The 24,454-nt window shown below is 32.2% G+C and overlaps 3 protein-coding genes across 6 annotated transcripts; 1 reads left to right on the plus strand and 2 right to left on the minus strand.

Annotated features, from left to right (window-relative positions):
* The first annotated feature begins 933 nt into the window (after positions 1-933).
* LOC100813000 (uncharacterized) lies at positions 934-5,363 on the plus strand. Its single transcript, XM_003534268.5, has 5 exons — positions 934-1,443; positions 2,098-2,228; positions 3,040-3,165; positions 3,329-3,456; positions 4,636-5,363. Exons 1-5 carry the CDS (start codon positions 1,230-1,232, stop codon positions 4,946-4,948), a joined length of 912 nt encoding a protein of 303 aa, XP_003534316.1. The 5' UTR covers positions 934-1,229; the 3' UTR covers positions 4,949-5,363.
* Positions 5,364-8,693: 3,330 nt separating this feature from the next.
* Positions 8,694-14,309, minus strand: LOC100813541 (protein CYCLOPS). Of its 4 annotated transcripts, none has more exons than XM_041005099.1 (11): positions 13,562-14,309; positions 12,343-12,389; positions 11,974-12,114; positions 11,733-11,784; positions 11,546-11,652; positions 10,752-11,425; positions 10,362-10,405; positions 10,209-10,254; positions 9,668-9,725; positions 9,431-9,559; positions 8,694-9,259 (listed from the first exon to the last, which is right to left on the minus strand). In XM_041005099.1, exons 1-11 carry the CDS (start codon positions 13,751-13,753, stop codon positions 9,136-9,138), a joined length of 1,614 nt encoding a protein of 537 aa, XP_040861033.1. In that variant the 5' UTR covers positions 13,754-14,309; the 3' UTR covers positions 8,694-9,135. The 4 variants fall into 4 exon arrangements, with proteins under 4 accessions (XP_040861033.1, XP_040861035.1, XP_040861034.1 ...); XM_041005101.1 differs by having other exon boundaries at positions 11,600-11,652; positions 13,562-14,306; XM_041005100.1 differs by having other exon boundaries at positions 9,668-9,716; positions 13,562-14,305.
* A 4,658-nt stretch (positions 14,310-18,967) lies between these two features.
* On the minus strand, positions 18,968-22,933 carry LOC100814084 (ATP-dependent Clp protease proteolytic subunit 4, chloroplastic). Its single transcript, XM_003534270.5, has 2 exons — positions 22,425-22,933; positions 18,968-19,658 (listed from the first exon to the last, which is right to left on the minus strand). Exons 1-2 carry the CDS (start codon positions 22,859-22,861, stop codon positions 19,175-19,177), a joined length of 921 nt encoding a protein of 306 aa, XP_003534318.1. The 5' UTR covers positions 22,862-22,933; the 3' UTR covers positions 18,968-19,174.
* Between the last annotated feature and the right edge of the window lie 1,521 nt (positions 22,934-24,454).

Consider the following 24,454-nt stretch of genomic DNA (forward strand, 5'->3'; position numbering starts at 1 on the left):
AGGCCCATTATAAATCAGATTTATTTATGGTAAGTTAGTATACAACATTAATAATAAACAATGTAGCAAAAAATATTTAATAATAAACAAAAAAAGTTATCATAATTATAAAAAAACATATAAATGTTTCATGAAATTTAATAATTGATTATGATTATAAAATGATATTATATAAAATCAAAACCTATTTAATGTTTGATGATTTATTTGATTGATTTAATTTGAATATATATTCATTTTAATAACCTTAATTAATATAATTAAATATAGGTTTGATTAGGCTTTTGGTATCTATTTAGTTACAACAATTCTTTATTTTAGTCGCTATTAAAACATTCAATTTTGATTTTTGTGATTCTATAACCTTTTTGTAATTCCTATTTTTTTAAAAATATAATATTAATACAAAATAATCCTTGTAGGAAATAATAACTAATGTCAAGGGATTATGAGCACATGAAATTTGGATATTCCCTTCTCAACACAAACACTGTTTATTCCATAAACAAAACCAAAACGCAAAGCTTACTCGCTTGGTTAAGAAATAAAAATGATTGATGATTATCATTGTCTAAAATCACTCAACATCATATCATTAAGATCTTTTAAAATTTGTCTAAATTTTAAAATTACTACAAAAGTAAATTTATCTAATTTTTTTTGACAATTTTTCAGTATCAATTTTGGTCTTGTATTTATGTTAGAGGATTTTAGACAACAAGAATCAAAATGATTAAGAAATTGTAACTATAAAAATCAAAATAGAATGTTTTAAACTGAAGGATAAAAAGATTAAAAAAAATGTGTTTTTGAATTAGAAAAACAGCAAAAATCGACAACAAACTGAACTAAAATCACAGAAAAATAAAACACTAAAACTAAAATTGAAGATAATCTCTTTTAAAAAGACTAAAACTACAAGGAAGAAGAGGAAACTAATCAATGTTTTTTGTTTTGTGAATATGAAAGTAATTATTAGATGTAGGCCGAAATATTCCCCCCCGGTGAGTTGAAGGATCAATGCACTCTTGAGTGGTGTTTCTTTGACCATGACCGCGTGAAGAACCAACCCCGTTTTCTGTGACCACATAAATATCTCATTCCCGTTGTGCGTTTCCAACCGATCACCGGTTAAATGGTTCCGGCCACCGGTGACCGGCAACACCCCCACTTTGATTCCGGGGAGCCCTTACCATAACCCTAACCACTAACAAGCTCTTTTCATATTCATGGATCCTCCGGATTCTCAGTCCCAGGAACAGGAAGCGCCCAAGAAGAACGGCGTCGTTTTTGTCATTCTGCGATGGATCCTCGCGATTCTTTTTCCTTTCCTCCTCTTTCTCTCGATTCCCTTTCTGCTTGGCTTACTGGTTCTCATGTTCGCCGATTTCTCCATCCCCAACCCCATTTCTCTCCCCTCACAGTGCAAAATCGTCTCCACTGGTTAGTTAATTCATCTTCTAAGCTTAGTTTCATTCAAATTGCGATATTATTATTTTTTTCTTTTTGGAATTTCAACTTGGGGAAAAGTAGAATCAAGTAGAGGGAGTTGATTAAGTGCTTGATTTGGCAAATTTAACTTAGTTACTTTAGCTGCTCACACTGCTTGGTTACTTAATTTTCAGTTCAAAATGGTCATATTGAACACCAAATTGTAGTTAGAACCTGGAAATGCTAGTCTGCTTTGCACAAAACATTGCTCGCGAAAGATGTGTGTTTATTTTGTAAGAAACCCTGAACAACGTTAGGTGTTTTGAATTTTCTGTTGCGGTGAATGTTTATACTTTTGATGTCTCCAAACCGCAAGAATTTGAAATTTTGATGGCTTCAAAAACTCTCTATTCTGGTCTCACTGAATAATATTAATAGTCCTTGCTAAGTTTGTCCGGTAGAAAAGCAGTTGGTATTGTTTCTTTTATCATGATAGCAAAAATGTATTTGCATATTAATTTTGAAAAGAAAATAAATTATCTATGCTGCTTTCAAGTTACACTTCATATTGATTGATTCCATGCATGTTTTTCCATTTTGATCTTTGTTTGATTAATAATAGTCGTTTATTTCACACTAAACTGTATGTTATCATTTTTATTACAGGTGTTGATATTAGGTCATCTAAGATATGTGAACTTGGATTGTTAGATTATAAAGCAAAGGATGTGTTCCATCATTTTGAAAGAAGCAAATTTCGCTGCCGTTATGATTACTATTGGGCTTCAGTATTCAAGGTTATTATATCTTGTTGCCATTTTTATTACTATCTTTTAGTAAAAGCAGATATTATACTTTGCTAGAAGAATTAGAAGCAAGATAAGCTTTTCTCCCTAACAATGACTATGAAAAGGAAAATGGCATTAACAAACAAGTTCATTAGTGCAGTGAAGCTCTCCAGTTCCTCTGCATAGCAACAAGGGTGATTGCCTTAAAGAAGCCATAGTCAGATCACCTGGTAAGGACAGAGAGAAACCCCTAGAAATTCAATTGTTCCCCTCCATCTGAATATGCTAAAGAGCTGTACAAATTACTTACTGTCTTAAACATTTCCCTCATTTGCTCCTCACACCCTCTCTAAAATTAATCAATAATAACTGCTCCAAAGTCAAAGGATACATCCAACATTCATCCATAATTCAGGACTATGTAAAGAGGATTAGGCTGTATTTCTGAGCTAGAACTTTAGTGGTAATCAGTGGTAAGAGTTTTATGTGGTTTGTGAACCTGTGGCTAACTGTTAGTATTAGTCCTTTTAAGTGTTTAGGTGTTAGTTATTAACTAATTATCACTAAGTAATATCATTTCTGATCTTCCTTGCCTTGCATGCTCATCTCTTTTGTTTGAGAAAACATACACAGTTTCGTCTTCTTGTCCAAGTCGCATGTATCTAAATACAGAACATGTTAGCATATTTGACGACCAATTCATTGTGCATGGGTGTGCACACACCTCATCTATGGTCTATCCTTTAATGGTTATGATGACTAGAGAGTTAGGTAATTTTTTTGGGTAGCTATAAATAATTTGTGTTTACACTTGTTTCAGGTGGAATATAAAGATCACTTTTCTGGTCAGACACAAGTTGCATTTGCTGAGGCTCCCAATGAGGCCCTTCCTCTTTATTGCAGGCCTAATTTTGGTGCTGCATGGTTGACACAATATAAATTTAAGGTGGGGGTCTCAACTTGTGGCCTTTGATACTATGTTATCAAGCTGAACCTCTTTGATTGAGTGCAAATTTCTTAATGATGTCACATTGTAAAAGTTGCAATTTTTACCAGTTCAATAGAGGTCAAAGTATATTTTTGTCATTTTTTGTTTTCTCTTTGATTAGGTCAACGAGACTTATGATTGTTGGTACACATCTGGCATTTCCAAAGTTCGTTTACATCAAGATAGTCTTTTTGGTTGTGATGCCCATGAGCAGTCTACTCTTGAGAAGAGTAGACAATATTCTACCATGTAAGTACTCTATACTATTTTCATAACCTGCCAAAATTTTTGTGTATTTGACTATTTGCTATGAGATCATAAGTTATATTACTAAATTAAAATGGGACTGTAGAATTAGAACTCTTAATCTTACATTTGTAGGCTTAACATTTTCAAGACTTAGCGCAGTGTAACTCTGTTTGACTTTTAGTTACTTCTTTGATAGATGTCACATAAATAATAGAATGTGTATACTTTAATGCAAATCCTAGGCCTGTATCAAGGTGATAACGGGTTCTGAATGCTAAAGAAAATGAAAGAACAAAGTGGTCAAGGTAGGCAATTTGAGAGTGCCCACTATTTTCTGAAAGTCAACTAATTTCCACCTTCCTCTCACCGTCCCACTGTTGTGTCGTATGGCCTCCACAACAGAATTCTCACACTCCCCATCTTTCTTGCCAGCTCAGCAGTTAGTTATGTTGGAAATGATATTGCATTCTCTCTGTTAGCTATGATTTCCTACGTAACCCCCCTTTTACCCTTTTGTACATACACTGTTGATGCAGTTCTTTGTGGCCACTCAAATGTGTGACCAAGTTTACTGATTTGAAGATGGCAAATAAACTTGGGCATAGGTTGGTGGGGATTTAGATCAAAAACTCAAATTCATAGGTTCAACCAATCAGTTCATGATAACAACTCCTTGATACACCAAAAAAAAAAAACAGCAACAAATCTTTTTTTTTTTCAATCAATCTTTAGTTCATGTATAAAATTGGTAGTTGACATTTTTGTTCAAAAGGTCTATGAACAAAGGATTATAATTTTCTAGATAGGAAGTGGTGAGATATAGAGTCATTTCTCTTGGTAAGCGTATCTTTTTGAAGAAAAATATGAAAAGCCCTTCTGATCCTTACAAGTCAGTGACATCGACTTTGTATTCAATGAAAGGTATGTTGCTTTGAGATAGTCCTAGGTGGTCATAGCCCCCCAATCTTGTCATCCTAAGAGAGCCACTGCCCAGTGCTGTCATGGCTTCCATGACAGTGGAGTATTGCTGACCTAAATTTGTAAATTGTTCATGGTGATTGTTACTATTTACATAATTATTATATCTGAGTAGCATTTCATGTAAATATGTGTAGTTTAATTATAAATACAGTATTTTTATCAAACAATTATTTATATGATGTATGGATATCCAATCAGGGCAATGGAGATGGTAATTTCCTGGTTTTCGAGTAGAGGAAGGACCAAGCATTGGAGGTGGGAAACTTTAGCTGGAGTTGTAACTGGGTTCTTAACTTCATTGATCTCCATAACCTTTATTAGGTTCCTTCAACTACTTCTGCCTTCGCTATATCAATCTTTCACAACATGGATATTTTCTTGGCGTGTCAATGCTGTTCTCATCAGGCGCGCTTGTTTTCTTTTGGCATACTTATCTTTTGTGGCCTGGTTAGCTATAGAATATGGGAAGAGGCTTGGTCTCATGGATATATTCAGACTTCCTAAATCATAGCACTGGTTTTTGTGAAGAGCAATGCACTTTTCGTTGAATCCCCATGTAATATTATAACTGTAGCAGGTGATATTCTTGTCCCGTGATAAATGGGCGTCGGCACCGTGTAAGGAAGTCATGTATAGTTCGAAGAGAGAGAAGGGAGGGGGGATTAAAAACTGCAATAATTTAAAGTAAATGCCTAAATAGATTTTAATCTCTTGGTTAAAATAGTATCTTCGGGTGCAGTGGTTTACAATTTACATAGTTGTCGGGTCACATAAGGCCAATTTAGTATATGTCTGAGTGCTGGTGAGTCACCTACGCACTTGAATTAAAGATGTTGTAAAAGTCATTACGGTAGCATTTGGTTTGTTGGAATGGTTTTACTGGACATGATAATGAAATGAAAATTGCATTTATTTTCCATGTTTCATTTGATTGCCATCAAGGAAGGATATTTTGAAAGGGAAAATGTAATTTAACTTTTAATAATTGAGCCATGTTTAAATCAAACTCCAAATCTAAATATGTGCAAATTAATCTTTAATGTTTATAAATAAATGGTGTAAAATGAATCTTATACTCCTGAAGTTGTTAAATTTAATGAATCAACTCACAAGACATGTACTGTAGTTTAACGTAAAATGGACTCAGTTACTATTAAAGGAAAAAATGGCAAATTTTTCGGGGGTAGTGGTTTACATAGGCTTGTTTGGATAATTTTTTCCCAAAATATTTTTAGGAAAATAAAATAATGGAATGAGTTTTTTCATAAGTTATTAGTTTATGTATAAATTAATTTATAAAAATTCTTTCATATGAAATTTTTAAAAGATAATTTTTAACTTATGTATAAATTAATTTTAACTCAAAGAAGTTTATTTTATCTTTTTTTTTTCTCTTTAATTTTTGTCTTCTAGATGTGTTTTTAAATAAACTTATCCAAATAGTAGGTTTGTGCATGGATAGATTTTTAAATTTTTTTTTTTATAAGACTGATCTGAACTGATTTGGATTTTAATCTTTAATGTTTATAATGGTGTAAAATGAATCTTATACTACAAGCAATGGATTTATTGTACTTTCTTTATTTTTATTTCCCATGATTTTCCAAACTTCAATGCAGAGCATCAAAATGCTTTCAAACCAAATCCATATGCAGCATACAAAATTTTTTTATTTTAATTTTTGGGATCCATAAACTTGTCTTTTTTATATTTAGGGGCTAAATAGCAGAGAATTCTTTCTAAATTTGGTTTATGAAACGTGAAATTCATAAAGGTAAAAAGTGGACTACAACAGTTTAAGTTAACGCAGTGACTGCACATGTTTAACATACACTTTCAATCTAGTTAAAGATTTTCATATTTCTTAGTTGTCTAACTCCTATTTAAACTGTAAAATCATGTTGTAGATTCAATGTTCAAATTCTAAAAAAAAAGGAAAAAAATACTTTTCAATCTCTCAAAGCAGTAAGATTATGTTCTATTCAAGAAATTGCCGCCTCTTTCCATATATCGTGGCAGTTACACGATGCTATAGGTTTGGTTATGATCATTCCACAGTTTCAAGGTGGTTGCACTTTTTTGCTGTGAATATGATGGTGGTGGTTCTAGTGGTTACAAAACTCAAGTGAAAGTGCCCACGTTAAGTACCGATTCTTGGAGGATTCAAGTGTTTTCTTCTGTGCCTCCTCTAGATGAAGCAGGGAGATTCATGAGTGGCTCAGTTAATTGTTGGCATAGTTCTTGAGATATTGTTTCTCTTGATTTTCTTAAGGAGACTTATGAAGAGGCTTTGCAGCCTTATTACCATGGAAGAGTGGCTGTGGTTATCTTTACTTAGGTGTGTTAGGTGATTGTGTGTGATACTTTTTACCCCAACATATATATAAATAAGAAAAATATATAAAAATACAGAATTTAATTAAACTAATTTTATAAAAATCACTTACACAAATTTATATGGTAAAGAGTGACATTCGTTTCACTATTATTAAATAAAACTTATTAAAAATATATTATGCAATTGAAATAAAAACTCATGCCCCAATCAGAGCATTGCGTCGTAACGTCTTCTATCACGAGATTCTTTAAAATCATCAATTTAGTCATATGCTTCCACGAACACAAGATTTGAGATCATCACAGGATCCAAACGCAAACAACACAAAGGATGTGAATTATCACATTTCTAAACAAAGACATAATCAAAATAAATTATAAAAGTATTTATAACATAATTCAACTTACTATAATCCACGTTACTTTACCACTTTATCATTTAAAATTCATTATAGAAATCATGAATCACATTATAAATGAATCACACAATTGAGTCAAAACATAACAACACTCACAAATTTTATAATAAACAATTTACATTCATTATGCAACAATTATACTAAGACTCAAACATATATGCAATGTGGTATCATGTCAGTGAAAAATCACACTGGGCACTTAGGAGTACATAACAAGACACACCACACCATGGGTATGTCAGGTCACTCTCATTAAGTAAAATCATAAGGTGATCAGTCACGGTTACTCTGTTTGCGAGAATACTCCAACTATATGGGATCAACATAAGTTTAAAGAAGCACTCAAACCGAGTGTCTTTACCTCCAAGGCCTAGATTTCAAAGAATTCGTTAGGGCCTTACCTTCCTGATTTAGGTCCAACTCCTAAAATAACTTTTGCACACAGACACGCTAATGAATTATACAATATTCATGACCTCACACTCGTGTTTCAAACACGTTTAACACATTGCGTTACAATTTAACACTTTAGGTTCCTAACTTGAAACCCTACATTTTTCCTTTAACACTTTACGTATAAACATTTTTCTCAAGGTAAACACGAGTCGAATTATTGTATAATTCACAGTTCATAATACAAGTATTGTCACATCAAGTGTTAATCACACACTTATTTACAACTAAATTTCATGTCCACAATTTTAACACATCATAATGTCACAATCCACCATCACATGTTTAAGTGTATCTCACAAATCAACATATATTCAATTTATCCATTACACACAATTTCAAAATCTCAATATAACAATTTATTATTCTAATACAATAATCTTGTCTAAAATACAAACAATTGTGATTTGAATCTATAAAAGTTTTTTTTATCTCTTTTATTTCTAATATAATATTGTATGTTTTTTAGTTATTTTATGGCCATGGTTGGATAAACCCCTTAAAATTTGGATTATGATGTAGGTGCACCCATGTACTTCTTCTTTTTAATAAAGTTTTTCAATGTTATTCAATTAATTGTATCTTTCTACCGCTTTCACTTATATATTGGAATTGATCACTCTGATTATTAGTTAATGACCATCTTCTCGTAATCAACTAACCTATAGAATGATAGGATTGATAAAGATTGCATGACCAAACGGACAACATGAATCTCTTTTTTACAAATTTCTCTATTATTTATCCTTAAGCCTAAATTAAATCCCAAATGACCAATGCAGGATTGATTTAAGGGAAAGAATATTTTTATTTAAAATAGGAATTAGGGGAAAACGGTACATGTGAAATCATAATTCAAGTCATTTTTATTCATGCATATCTCTTCTTTGAATTGAATCTGTTGTTTGTCTTAGATTTATTTTTTGAACACAAACACAAATAATCTCCAACTCAATATAAAAACTCAAAACAAAAATCTGATAGACTTATTGGAGGAAGGACTCTATGGGCATGAAGACCTCTTGTAGTGGAAGGATACCTCGAAAATCACATAATTATTTTGTTTATGCAATTTAGATTATTTGGAAATACAAATAGTCTTTAAGATATATAACTCTACTTTCGAGAAGAGAATTGCATAGTATACACTTGCCCTACATATTTTATGCATCACCTAATAATGTTTGTTGATATAAACTCAACTTCAGAACCACTTGGATGCATACAGATTCTGAGATGACCATGTTTTAATTTACCAGAATCATATCTATTAAACCCTTGTCCATGCTTCTAAAATCTCGAACAGTTAGATTTTACCAGGTACATTGTCATATCAATAGTTAAGAGATTCATGCATTTATATTTTACCAAGAGAATCCAGAGGCTCACTATTAACCATGAATTGGCCTAAATTGTTTCCCCCATAAGTTAAGTGCGGTAAGGTTTTTTCGTCATAGCTTGTTAGAGGATGTAGAAAGGAAGCAAAACATTAGATCTTTCCAGTTTCTGAAACAATTCTTTCAATCTCTTCAAGGAGGCGCTCCTTTTCATCTGCCAAGTCTTCATTCTGCTTCTGAAGGTCCTCTATCTGCTTTGTTTGTTCAGAATCCTTCCTGAAAATTTTTAGTGCTTGACTTTAATATATCAAATTCGTATATTCATTTTGTTTACAAAGTTTTAACAGCAAATAGGCAACCAAGATTGTGATACAAGCACATGTAGTCAATCCAGGCAAAATTGACTCTGTAATATTTATTTTTGTAGGGATTTAATATTTTGATTACCTATTCATGAAGGACAAATTAAGTTTCAGTGATCGAACTTCCTTCTCAAGGGTTTCACACCGCCTCAAGACAGCTTGCATATCAGAGGGAACTGATGGTGTCAAGTTTCTTTCCTTTGCCTCAGCCATTCTGCATCACAATGTTATTAACATAAGCTTAACAGAAGTTAAAACTAGCATCCAATACAATATTATATAGGAAGAGACTCTATCTGTTTCTAGGGATATTTCCACATACTTCCTTGAGCGCTCCACTCTTCGTTTTTTTGTGGTGTCTCCTTTCTCCTCTGCACAATCATTTGATTTGAGGGACATAGATAGTTAAATTATGAAAAGAATGACCAAAAGTTCTACTCAAGTATTTATTCAACATTTTCTCTACAGTTTGTCAAGTGGCCAAGATAATTACTCAAATGCTGTGTGGTGTTGACCAGAAGGTAAAATTTGCAATCGTATTAAATCTTTGGACTGATAAGAAAAAAATGTCCATTTTGCAAGATTTTACAGGATAAAGCTATTAGCAGAAGTGTTCATCAAAACAAAAGAGCTATTAGCAAAACTATTATTAATTATTATATCTGCTGAGTGCTGACTAATAATCTTCTGAGTTCTGATGTTTTATGTATATAAACACACACAAATTGCTATGGAAACAAACCTTATCTTTATAAATTTAAGGTCGGAAGCTTCAGAATGGATAAAGCAATAAAGGGAATCGAAAAATCTAATGTATGATTTAGAGCACAATAACTCCATTTAATCTTGAAATAAATGGCTACCTGAAACAGCTGATGTTATAGATCCATATCTTTCTAAACTTTTCCTCTGCAAAATTTAGCCAGAATAACCCAAAATTTGTTGTAGAAGTCAAAATCTCTTGGTAAAAACCTAATTCTAAAGAAAATAGGTTACCATCTAAGAATAGGTTATACCTTCCGATCATCTTTTATATTATCCATTATCTGTTCTCTGACACCTGCATTTCCACAAAAACACTTAGTTTGATAAAAATAAAATGGACATAGCTAGAAATTTAAATAATCAAGAAACATTTCATTTTTTTTACCTAATATGATATTTGTGTACTAAGTATGATTATATACAAAATCAGAAGTAATTATGGGGGGGGGGGGCTTCAAGTTAGTAGTCACTGCTTTGATGCATTGGCCCAAAGTGGGGCATCACATGCTTATATCAATCTTTTGTAGACTTCATACAACTGGAGAAAAATAATCAATTATGAATATGATGCAAGTGCTGTGAAAAATGATTTATCCATTTAGGCAAAGTAATGCAACTCCATCATCATGTAATATTTATACCTCTGACTCGATTTTGAGTATTTTCTGAACTTCTACTCACTCCCACTGGTTTCCATGAGCTTTCGCAAAGATTTTGATTTGAATTGCTGGGACCTTCACATGCATCCAAACCAGAGGAGATTACTGGTGCAGCAGCAGAAGATTCACTTTGAGAAGGTTCTTGGGAAGCATTTCCCACATATGCTTGGTTTGTCTGATTTCCAAAACCATCTGAGACAATGTAAACTCCTGGATTCTTAATTTGACCAGTAGAGGCTCCTTGAAAACTTATTGGCTTTTGATGACTCCAATTTTCTAGTCCTTCATGAAAACCATTTTGGAAAAGAGGTTCTTGAGGACCAAAAAGTCCATTTAAGCTATCTGCTGCAGCTTCTCTCTCAATCTCAACTTGGTTGCTGAGTCTCTTGCGTTGTAATGTACCCTTTAGCATACTTACACAAGATGAGACTTTATCTGCATCAACCAATTGATGAGTGTGGAAGGTAGATGAAGATGAGTTGGATGGAGAAATGAATGATCCCTTTTGGCTTGGAAGCTCGGTCATAGTAATGTAATCAAAACCATTAAAATGTGCAATTCCTTGTTTTGTAGTGTCCACACCATGCTGAGGGTCCATGCTCATAGATTCCATTCCTTGTTTTGTTTGAGAATTTTGCATTTCAGTATACCTCCGCCTGCAAAGAAACCAAAGAAATTACTTGCAAACAGATGAATAGAAATCTAAAACATGAGGATCTAATAATGAAGAGACCAACAGATAAGCTAATATAGTGCAAGGTGATCATTTGAAGTGCCTCTTGTAAACATGATCTTGAAGAACAAAAGTATGCACGGTTTGGTAATGGTACCGCAATTCAGAGGATCGGCTTCTTGTTACTCTTTGATCACTAAGATACCAGGCCTGCATTAATAATTAGAAATTGAATGACCATGAAGCTTTGTTGAACTAAGGCTTTATAAAAGAGTTTACAATATACAAACCTTGGCCAGAAACAGGTCAGTACTAGATTGCAGTTCTCTATTAACAGGATCTCTGATGAAAATTGATAGTCAGCAAACCAATATTATTGAACTACTTTCTCAATCAAATAAACAATTGAATTGGTAACAAAGCAAATTACAATAAAGATAATCAGAAATAAATAATAAATTCCCATTAAATAAAATTAGACTTGTAAATATTTTGTATGTATAGCTGTTTGAGGAAGACTACAGCAATTACCTGATTGGAAAATTGATGTCACCTGAAACATCATTTGCCAAAAGGTTATTTTGCATGTATAGTTTGTCATTGTTTCTTCCCTCTGAAGTTACACCAACATGTTTCTGATTAGACACATTATTAGCTAGTTCGGTGGAGATCCTGCATTTACAACAGAATCACAATATCAAAACAAAACACGGATTAGACTTATGCATCAGGAAATTCGTCAAGTGTCCCCAAAATTAATAATTCAGCGCATAAATATATAATTAAAAGTTAAATATACTTATATTATTGAAACAATGATCCAATGAACACTTTCACATGGCAAAGGATCAACAAGAAAGCCATAGTTAATTGCAACTGAAAATCTTGATTAACACTCACCTCTTTGATAATCGACTGTTCAGTCCTATGCTTGGTGAATTGTATCCCTGATTTACGAAACAAATATCATCAATGGAAAAGAAATGTAATAAACTAAAGCATAATGTAAGCAATATCCAAATACAAGTTCCATATTCAAAAGAATACCTACATAGCATTAATTTCATCATCAGGAAAACTGAAGACGAGTCATATTATTGTCTATTTGCAGAAATTATGCAGTACTTAAAGTAGAAAGTCAGATCGACTAAGCATCAGACTTCTTTTTTCCAGATAAAATAAATATATCAGAGTAAAATAGCTCTACTCTTGATGAAGAAAATTTTATCATTACATGACATAGACATTCTTTAGATAAATCCAAATTGTTTTCTTTTATTAGGGTTGAAGTATCTGACATGTTAAAATGATAATATTTGTTCATAATTCTTTTTGTTTGCTTTTCTGGGTTATGTTCAACCAGTGGTTCTTCAAATTCTGCAAAGGAAAGAAAAAAATCAAAGGACCTTGATATAAATTTTTATTAGGAATTTTCCAGCACTGTTAAGATTGATAACTAAGGCCTCCTTATGGTACTGGAATGAGTTTCTGTCCTAGTTTTGCAAAACAAGAAGTTGATATTTTAACATTTGATAAAAGAAAAACAATTCTACCTCTTTAGTCTTTACCTTTTTCACAACCATTTGTCAGGTGATATTGTCTATATTTATAGCTTGGATATTAGTATAATTTAAGAAGACCAACTAAGAACAGTTTTTATCAGAATTCAAAGTACAATGAGAACAGTCTTCATTTCACTGCAAAAAATCTTTTTAGAATGAAAAAGAGTATTAGGAACAGAAGAAAAGGATCATCAAGGAGGCTCGTGAAATAAGAAATATGAACAAAATACAGGCAAACACTGTCAATTTGACAGATTAGGCAGCCATGTTCTCAATTCAAAAATCAAGGAGACAAGGATACATTAAAATTATAGTGTGTGTGGTGTTTCACATACTTGTTTGGTAGGCGCTGATCATAGTCAACTAGTATATGTGCTAAAATATACACAAGTCTGAGACATAAAAGTTCATCAATTCTCTAGAAACTTGAAAGGAAAAGATGCATGTCAAGCAAACTGGCAAGAAGGAAATTCTCTGCTTTGATCTTATATTTGGCACAACACAAGCCAGAACAGAAAAACCAAATAACAAAGTAACATGATCATATAGTGGCTTGCCTCTCCATTTGTTAGCCAACGTTTAAAGAGCTCCTCGCTGTCGGCACGAAAGCTTTGAGAAACATTCTTGAAACCCAACATCTCCATGGTAGGTACTGGCATACCAATAGGGCTCTCCATCACTGTCTTCAGGAACAACTCCTCACTTGAATTCTTGTATAAGCCAGAAAACCCCCTCCCTTCCATTTCCATGTGCCTTCCCTCACTTGATACTGTTTTAAACTCAAGTTTTGTTGAGCCTTTCAGGTTTCTCCACAAAAAATTTCAGCTGAATTCTGTGTCATCCATCATAATAATACCATTTCCAAACCAAAGGGATAAATACTTAAATAGTCTACTTCTTCAATTTTCAAACCTATATATCACCCTCTTAAAGTTCAACCCCACACAACCCAAGTCCCTAAACTCTGTCAAACTAGCAAATATTACTTTAAAATAGGAAGGAAAAAAAATTGATGAGTATGTTCACACACTGTTTTATCCATATATCCATAAAGAACAGCAACTAACATGCAACAATTCACACGTAAAACTTAAAAAATCTTGCACATATAGAAAAACAATCTGTATTAGGACTCAGCATTTACTTTGTTGCTTAATAGTAAATTCTTTTACTCATTAAAATAAATAAATAAATAAATATCAGTACAGTTGCATCTAAGAGTGAAAAAAGAAATACTCTAAAGATTCTGTGTACTATTTCATTTGTCTCTTGTGTACAACCAAAGTGAAAATCTTGCGGCGGTTAAAAAAAGTCTTCAATGGTTAGAAACCGCGTAGAAGTTTTAATGGGCAGGTTCAAAAGTGAGAAAAGGTTTTAGCTTTTGAATGAAGCAAAGGAAATCATTACATTAAAATAATGTCAATTTGGCCATCTTAAGTGAGAGGGACGTTAAAGGAATATTCATTGGTTTTTTTGGTTTTAAAATTATGAAGCCGTTGAGATGGCGCTTTCATTGTTGGCTAAGCACTGCAGCAACGTTCTTTCAACGAATCAACGTCCATGAATTAATTTCTTTATAGAATGTGAAAATCCTTACATGATACTGTATAACCTTTATAAGGAAAAAGACTATATATGTATGGTAAATCCAGAAATTTCACACCCGAGGTCAATTATGTGTATTAATATGGTTTAGTTTGTTTCATAAGTGATTAAAACTAATTAAAAGTAAATGAGCATGATCATTATATAATAATTATCAATACATGATTAGTAATATTATGAAATTATTTACCACCACACGTGATTAACTATACATGTGTAAAATATGATTAATTTTATTTTAATTATAACTGCTTAATAATGTCATAGGTTTTAATGATGTGTATGGTGTTTCTGTCTTTTGTGGGTTTTAGTTTAGACTTTTAGTCCCTTGTATTGCCAAAAAAATGTCATAGGTTATTCTTTTTCATTAATTATATTGAGGACTCATGTAGTCATGTTAATTACTACACTTACTCTTAAGTTAGCTTTATAAAATATATTTTTCTCTTAATATGCAATAAGTATAAAGTGGCTGCTCACCCCATTCAATCCTATGATTAAGTTAAATGGTTTATATTTTGTTTTTTTTTTCTGTGGTGTTTACGATAATAAAGTAAAACTGAAGTGAAGAACTCACATCTGACAACAATGTAAGTTCGATTTTCGTTGTCGATCGTAGAACATTATCGGTATACATACGTAAATACTTCTGTAAGCGCATTGGACATTGAGGCATGTCCTGGTGAGGTCTTGAAATCCAACCTAAACTTTTCATTGAGAAGGAAAAAAAAACTGAAGTGAAGAACTACACTTACAAACATATACTGCCTCGACTGCATCATCAGCCCAAAGCAATACAGTCACAATCTGCTCTCTCCAAAGATATCATCACATTCTCATCCTCCTAAATTTTGGCATGATCAGCAGTTGTGTGATCGGGAAGCCGAGCATAGTATGCAAGTATTATGTCATATCTTTCTAACTCATTTTCAAAGTAAAAAAAAATTGTCATCCACTAATGAATAAAATTATAGTATAGTCTTTGTTTAATGGAAATTAAATTGTTAGTATATACATTGAGACTCTATACTGATATAGTATAATACAATACATATAAATGTAATGTATTATGGTGAAGAAATAAATATGTAATCATTTTTTAATGAATTTAAAGTGTATTGTAATTTTAATCCATTAACATTTAAGGATAAATATTCTTTGGATTTAAAAATAATATCACTCCCGAAGAATTTTATTCTTTTCCCATATTGCACTGTATCTGTGTATTCGTGAGTCTCGGGGAACAGATGAAGAAATCAAGTTCTATTAATTGAGACCGCTGACACAGTTTGCCTGCAATCTGTATGACAAGAAAGTCAATAAAATAATCTCATTTAGTGGTACTTTTTTTTATTAATATGTTTTGGCCTGATTATTTGTAGTCTTATTAAATTTTTCTGACTTTGATTCTTTTTTAAATGAATAATGCTTTGTTTATAACAATCCTTTATAATATTTTTTGTAATTTATTTCTTCTCTCAATCTTTTGTAGCTGCATCACTCATTTTTCCCTACAACCTACATGTGATTTAAAATTTGAACACACAACTTTTGCAATAGAAATGTCCTGAGTATAACGTTGCAGAACAATGATGCGCGATGGAATAGAATTTGGAATACACACACACACACACACACACACATATATATATATATATATATATATATATATATATATATATATATATATATGAACGATTGAACATTTAACACCCTTCATCAGGTGAGCTTTTAGGATATTACTAGTGAAAAGTATATATATCTTAAAATTAAATTGCGGTTAATTATCGATTTATAAATACTTACTTCCTACCCAATATAGTTTTCGACAGATAAAAATATATAGAGGATAGTGGTGCTGGTGCATACTGCAGTGACGTGTTTACAAAAATACAGGTACTTACATACAGAGGAAACATTATTATATAATGGAGTGATCATGCATCATCAATTGTGGAAATATATATATTATCATCAACAAGCAATTATATGAGCTGCAGCCTGGCTGCTTGCAACATCAATTTTGGTACGTAAGTGTGGAACAAAAAGAAGAGAACATGGTTATAATTAAGCACGTCTCCTAATCATGCAACTCTTGCAGGCAAATTAATCAAAATATGCTACTTGCATCCTTGATATATATATATATATATAGCCAATGGCAATATATAAGTCTTCAAATAAACAGTAGAACTGAAGATGTATGTGAACATAAGCAAATATCTGTGGGAAAAATATAATTTCAAATTTTCAGTCAAAAAGTGGTTAAGATTCTTATACTTTTGTATCGATGAATTTAGTCTCGTACTTTAAAAAAATGTGAATTTAATTTTCCTCTAAAGTCTAGAGAGACTAAATTAATCCACATAATCTTTAAAATTTAATTAAGGATCAAATTTATCAATATCTAAATATAAAAATGATCGCTTTTAACTGAAAGGATAGGAAATAAAAACATATTTTCCCAGATACACATATCACTTATCTTTACTGGTTAATTTGAATTATAAGCTTGTGGATTTTGCTTGAAGTTGTAGCCAGCATGAACCTCATTGCATGTCACTACCGTTATGGTAGTTTTTGCCAGTTTTAACTGCTGCTTAATTGTCGGAGCAGAGAGAGAAGAGAGAAAACAACATAAAAAAATGGAATATATTATCTATCGTGGTGCAGGCATATAGTTAGTGCAAAGAAATGGACAGACTTTGATTGTTAATATACTATTAGTTTGAAGTTTGAATATCAGAGAGTCAAAATATGAAACGGCATAACGAGAGAGAGGGAATATTTGGTTCATCCGGCAAAGGTTACCTAATTTTTCAGCAAAAAAAGACAAGGCTACTCTTTTTAGCTTTTGAATTGAAAGCGTGACAACCACTGAGAGTTATGACTCAAGATTAATTATTTATTTAAGTAATCACCAATGACTAACTATAGGGTCCACTTTTGATGAGTCGGCAGCATTGTGGCAAAGGTTGATGTACACAACTGTACCTATCGTTATTTACATTTTTTTTTTCTTCTGCTAAAATATACTTTTGCACTTTATTTTAATTTAAATTTTGTATGAAAAATTATTTCATCTTAAACTTATACTAAAGTTATTTTCACATGTAATTACTCTCAATTTAGTCCTATCCTTATGTTAAATGTTATAAAATTTTTCGATATTTGAGTTATAAACATTTAAATACAAAAAATAAATTAAAAAGAATAAAATATGATACAAAGATAAAATATATTTTAATCCCAACTATTATTTCTAATTTGACTTTATATTTTACAATAAGTTCATATTAATCTTGAAATATTATAATGGTATAAGAGGATTGGATCAAATTAAGAATAAATAATATATAGGATATTTTAATCCATTATTTGTGTTGTTTTGAGCTATTAGGAGACTTTTCAATTTCCACTTTCCTTTTTTTTAATCAAATAACTTAAATAACGTTTCCCTTTCAAATCTTATTTCCCCTAACATACTCCCATTTTCAGTGCAACAACACACTCCCTCTTTCATAGCAACAGCACATTTCTCTCTCTTTCATCACACTCCCTCCTATCTTTCACTTCCTTCATCCACTTTTGATCTCTTGCTTTTGCCAATCTTTGTTCCTCCCTTGCTCAATCTCTTATTCTAGCATTAAGATTTTTTCATCCTCCATACTCAAATGTAGCATATTTATGTTTCCAACAACTTATTGTTTTTTATTCACACATCATGTATTTCATTTTATATATGCAACACCATATAACTAGATCTTAAATTTGTTAAAAATATTACCACAAAATACCTCTTAGAGTCCAAATTGAATAATCCATATGTTTTCTCTTCATCAATTGCTTCACTATTGTACATTTTTTCCCTTTATATTGAGTTTTTAATGGTTCTAGTATTCTACTTGAATTTTTTGAATGTTTTTATTAACATTCCAAGAAATACTTTCCAAAATAATAATTTTATATAATGTAAAGGGTATATGTGATCATAAAATAAAAGGAAGTGTATTTAGCAGAGAAAGGGAAAATGGATATAGCAAAAACCCTATTTGGAAAAGAAAGAAATGGCCAATAGAAATATTATCTTACATTTCATGAATTCCTTTAGTTTAGGTTGAGTTGATCCAATTTACAAAAGGCAGTTGAAAAAAAGTAATATTATATCCCTCTTGAAATCTACTTTACATTTAATGGCTTAATAACATAAAAAGCATCTAATATCGACCATACAAAATAAGTAAGAGATTAATGGAAAAATGTAGTAAGAAGATTCAAAAGGACTGAAATCACTGCCGTAAGAAGATTAAGGAAAAACAAAGATGCTAGTAAGTGCTTTAATGAAGAAACAACCGAGATAATGATAACCAACAAAATTCTCAATAGCTGAACCATAATTTTTCACTCACCCACACGAAATAAAATTAAAATTGCAAGACAAAAATATAAGACAATCTTAAATCTTTCAGGGTTTGTTACAGCATCCTCAAGCTTTACCCAAAATGTTCTGTTATCACCGTAACATTAAATTCAAGGTTAATTATAACCCTATCAACCATTTAAAGCTAGTATATCTCATCATCAGGAATATCTGGGGTTAGGAATTTCCTGGGATCTTTACTTATTTCTTCATAGTTTAGGGTTGATTTCACCCTTTCTGGCACTGGCATGAGAGGAATAATGCTATCTCTATCGATTACACCATCAATAATTCCGTATTCCACTGCTTCAATTGGAGACATATATTTATCCCTATCAATATCTTTTTGCACTTGTTCAAATGAGCGTCCAGTGAAACTTGATATAATTCTTGTGATATTATTCTTGTTGTGCATAACTTCTTTAGCCTGAATTTCTACATCTATAGCTTGTCCACTAGCACCTCCTAGAGGTTGATGAATCATAATTCGTGTATTTGGCATAGCAAAGCGCTTGCCTTTGGTGCCACCACCAAGGATAACAGAAGCTGTTGATGCTGCAATGCCGAGTGCAACTGTGGAAACATCGGCCCTCACAAGCTGTACGGCATCATAGATAGCCATTGTAGCACTAAATTAAAAACATGCAAAGTAAATTAGCAGTGAAAAAGGATGTAAGGCATCAAACAGAACAAAATCTGACAATAAAAGGCACACCATGCAGAAAATATTGCTAATCAACAACTTAACAAAAGGAAGCCATCAGACGCATAACTCCAAGCAAATCTATATTCTATACAGACTTCCAATTTATTCTCTTAGCTTCCTAACAGAACAAGGGACCAATTTGTCAACCCAACATGAAAGGGAACATCTTGGTTTAATCAGCATTACTAACCCAGCACAAAAGAGTCGGAAAAACAATAAGAGCAAAGAGCTCTTGTTGAAAATTGAAATTACAGAAATAACAGGCCTTCTGATATGGCCTTAGTTCTCATTACCAGAGTGGAGAAGAGAAGTGTATAAAAGCATATGAAGAGAAAATTCTTCACCAAAGTGGAGGTCCCCAATCTCCATTCTCTTTGCATATACACCAAAGTCACTCCTTTGAAGTAATCATTATACAGGGAACCATGAGGAGATTAAGAAACCACTTTATCTGATAATAACAGATGCCAATACAAGTAGCTGTCCTTGAAAATTCTAGAATTCCTCTCTGACAATAGGCACCACATAATAAATAATAGCAAACAAAGCAAAAGCACACAGCCACTTGCCCAAAGCATTTGCAGCAAAAAATCCAAGTCGCTACATCCTAATCTCCAAAAACTGAAGTTTTTTAGAGATCAGAGATTTGAAGATTTCAAGTGGCATGTTGTTTGCACGCTGCTGGGGTTTGATCACATGCTAATTCCATTACAACATCAACAGGATAAAGCATGGTGGCATGGTGCAATAAATATACCACCACAGGAGGGAAAAACTGCACCTTTCACCAAACCACAATGAGGTAATATGAAAATGGGACATAATGGAAGGGGATGTCTATTTTTCCCCTGAAATTTTGAAAATGACCACTTAATGGCTTAAAGCCCCTAAGCACATCAACTTGTACAAGTAGAAAAGTTAGATCAATGAAAATAATGCAAATGAAATAAACATTACGAAAAAGAAGGGCTAATAATGTATCAGCCAATCATTTAGGATTGTCTATAGATACCCTTCAGAGTGCAAGACTAATTTGCCAATCGAAGACCAAACTTATAGTTGAAACCTGATCAATTGTCCACACAACCCAAACTTTGTCACGTTCTCCATATGGAATAGAGTTCTTTGCAGTGTACCTCAAATATGACAAAGTCAGATTCAGATCTCTAAAATTGAAGTGGTTTTATATTCCTTTTACTGGTTTTTCTTGATTGGTTTAATTTAAGTTGAAGTTAAGATGCATAGAAATGGTAATGACATGAACCCAGAAAAGGCCAATGGTAGGATGGCAAAATCTAAAATACTAGCCACTAGAAATCAAGAACACAACATATCATAGACAAATAGATATACATGTATGTGAAGGTCAATCTTACGTGAGAAGTGAAAAGAAACTAAATTATTAGTTTTGTCATAGCAGACAAGACCAGAACATCAAGTCATGAAACATTTTAAAATGGTTGTAAGCCATGACTTAATGTTTTAATCTTGAACTCAATCATGTGTACAAATCTAACAATCAAGATTCTCTTCTCGCATCTCTCACATAAGATTGGCATTTCCACTATTCGCTAGAACCACTCTCTAAATCTGTGTGTACCAAAAAAAAGCATATAAAAATATAACTCATTAATAAGCCCGGTACACCTTAATAGACTGTATTTCATAATTGTGTGAACATATCAATTGAAAACAAGATGACATTTTTGCAGTTATTAGTGAACCTATCAATTCAAAACAAGAGCAAAAGCCAAAGGAACCCTAAAAGTTCTTAGTCAGGGAACAATATCCTCCTAAAACGGCAAACTCAAGAGGCAAAAGTTACAAGTAAGCAAAACACTTCAGCAGCAGAAACCAGAAATAAACTTTGCAATGCCCCAACTAGACAAATAATGTCATCAACATTTGAAGACCATTCAATTTTACAAATACTGAATAATATAAACTGCTGTCTGCTGGCAGAAAAGCAAAAGGACTTGCACTGTCAACAACCCAGTGAAGGGTTTACATATACCAAAACACAAAAAAATTGTCCATGTTTTATGTCACTTCATTCAAAGCAAGCTTCATGTAGCAGTATCACCAATTAAACGTTTGGCTACCAGTAAAGGCCACATAACCACTATAAACAGTAATTAAAAAAGAAATTCTTTGTTCTCACAAGAATCCTCCCCTTCAAAGAAAATCATGTTCTAGACACTATTGGGCACTAAACATGCACCTCTCCCATGTGGGGATTCAAACCTTAGTTCGTCACGTTATTGGAGATTAGCCCCTTCCGCTAGACCAAAGTTTTGTTGGTAAGAGTTATCATCTATCCCTAATAACCTATGCACTTATTTTTCTCAAAATTTCAATTTTAAGAAGCCATGAAAAAAAAGGTCTTTTTACTCCTACCCTTTAACCTCTGTTCCCAATCTACTCACTTTACCAACGCATTTGCTATACCATTCTAAAAAGGAACTCAAACAACACAACAACGAAAACCCTCATTGGTTAGACTTCCCATCTATCCCTAATTCCTTATATCTTATTTTCCTCAAATTTTCAATTCAAGAAAAAAGGTGTTTTTGCTCCTACCCTTTACTCTTCTAAGCCCAATTCACCCCCTTTTTATCATATACATGCATTTGCTATACCATTCTAAAAAAAGGAACCCAAACAACATATCAAAAACCTCATATCTAACCTGAGAGAGCCACCAGTGGAATTAATGAAGAGCCTGATATCCTTAGTGGGGTCTTGGGCATCCAACAGCAGCATCTGGCTCATGATAGCATCGGCCACAAAGTCATCGATGCTGCTCCCGAGGAACACAATCCTCTCTCTCAGCAACAGCCCCATCACGTCGCCCTCCGCGCCTCTCGCCGCCGTCGAGGGAGTCTGGGGCGAGGAGAGCTCGAAGGTGAGGCTCGTAGGGTTCCGAGACTGGGACCCAAAGTTTGGGTTTTTGGAGGGGATTGGCGAGGCCGGCGTGAAGACGCACCTTGGTGGGGTTTTGGAGAAGCGTGAATGGGGTTTGGGGATGAAGAAGAAGGAGGAGGAAATGGGTGGCTTAGGGTTTGAGGAAAGGGTTCGAATGGAAGAAGGTAAAGGGTGAGAGGGAGAGATTGAGAGCAAATCCATGGTGTGTGAGTGAGAGTGTCGTGAAAGTGAAGAAGGAACTTGCACGACTTCACTTGGTTTATTATTGTAGATAACATGGATTTTCTTCTCTCTTTTTTGTTTTTTTATGAGTAGGGTATTTTCTGATAGAAAAATAATTACTTTTATATGGAAAATAAATTAAGGAAGGTGAAGAAAATGAACATATTTGTTTTTAAAAACTGTGACAAATATAATAGAAGATATTGAATTCTAACTAAAATTGAAATATAGAGTGTATATATGAGCATAGCAAAAACAAAAAGAGTGTATATATATTAGTTTTGTTGAGTTCAGTTCTTGCAGGGTTCAAACTTCCAATCTCAAGCCTTCAAGTTAAAACAAATTTGTTTTTTTCCTTCTTCTATTGGTTAAGTTCAGATGACTCAAGAGTTTGTCCAAACTCATGACCACCCTTGATTAATATCAAATGGTTAGTATAATTATTTTTAATAAAGTGAACTAATTATATTTTTTAAGTATGATTTTAAAATAATTATTTATACATATTAATAATCTTATTATATATAATAATTTATGATTGAATGATAATATATTTAAATTAAATTCTTTGATTAAAATGCACATAATATATAAAGTATTCTTTTACATATGATATAATATGATTATTGATTTTTATAAAAGATATTTTAAAAATTATATTTAGAATTAAATTATCATATATATTAAAATTATAGTCATAAAAAACATAGTAAATTTTTTGTCTTTTTTAAAAATTGTATCTGATGTGTTTTTAAATTAAATATTAGTGTATAAATTTAAATCAATTATCAACTATATATTGCAATTTCCTTTTTTAAAATATAATAATCGTGTCACAAAGAATCAAGCAATATTTATTTTTATGTCATAATATGAATATGTAATTGGTAATTTAAACAATATTTATATATAGGCGTGTGAGATATGACAATTTCACATTTTCTACCTTTTCACTTTCCATTTGTCCTTACTCTGGTACACATCGTGCCCTCGTATCTTTCATCATCTGTTTAATCTTAACTTTTCTTTTCCCATTGTTCCTTCACATTGATTTCTCTTCTTCCACTGTCTTCTAATGTTTATGCAATTCTAATTTTTTTTATTTATTTTTTCTCTTTTTTATGTTATTTTATAATGGTGTTTATGATTGTTGGTTAGTATAAATTTACAGGTATTCGGCTTGTTTAATTTAAACATAGGTACAAAATTTCAACCGATCTTTTTTTTTTTTTCTTACAGCTACCCGATCTTAAAGTGTTAAGGACAAAATTATCGAATTTTGTACTAGTTTTCAGAGGTGATAAACAAACTAATTTAGATCTTAAATTAATTAACATGGTAAGAATCTTTGCATTATCTATGGTGGTAAAAATTACAAGCATGTGTAGAAATTATACTTGCTTTTTAAAAATTCAAGGTAAAATGATATATTTAGTCTATTATCTTATATTTTTATCTTTTAAAAAATTTATTTTTGATCATTTATTTTTTTAAATTAATTTAAAATTATTTTTACATTCATTCAAAGTTAACATTATTAATAAAATAAAAATATTAACGGTTAAAAACCCA

Source organism: Glycine max, chromosome 9, assembly GCF_000004515.6.
Source record: "Glycine max cultivar Williams 82 chromosome 9, Glycine_max_v4.0, whole genome shotgun sequence".
NCBI lineage: Eukaryota > Viridiplantae > Streptophyta > Magnoliopsida > Fabales > Fabaceae > Glycine > Glycine max.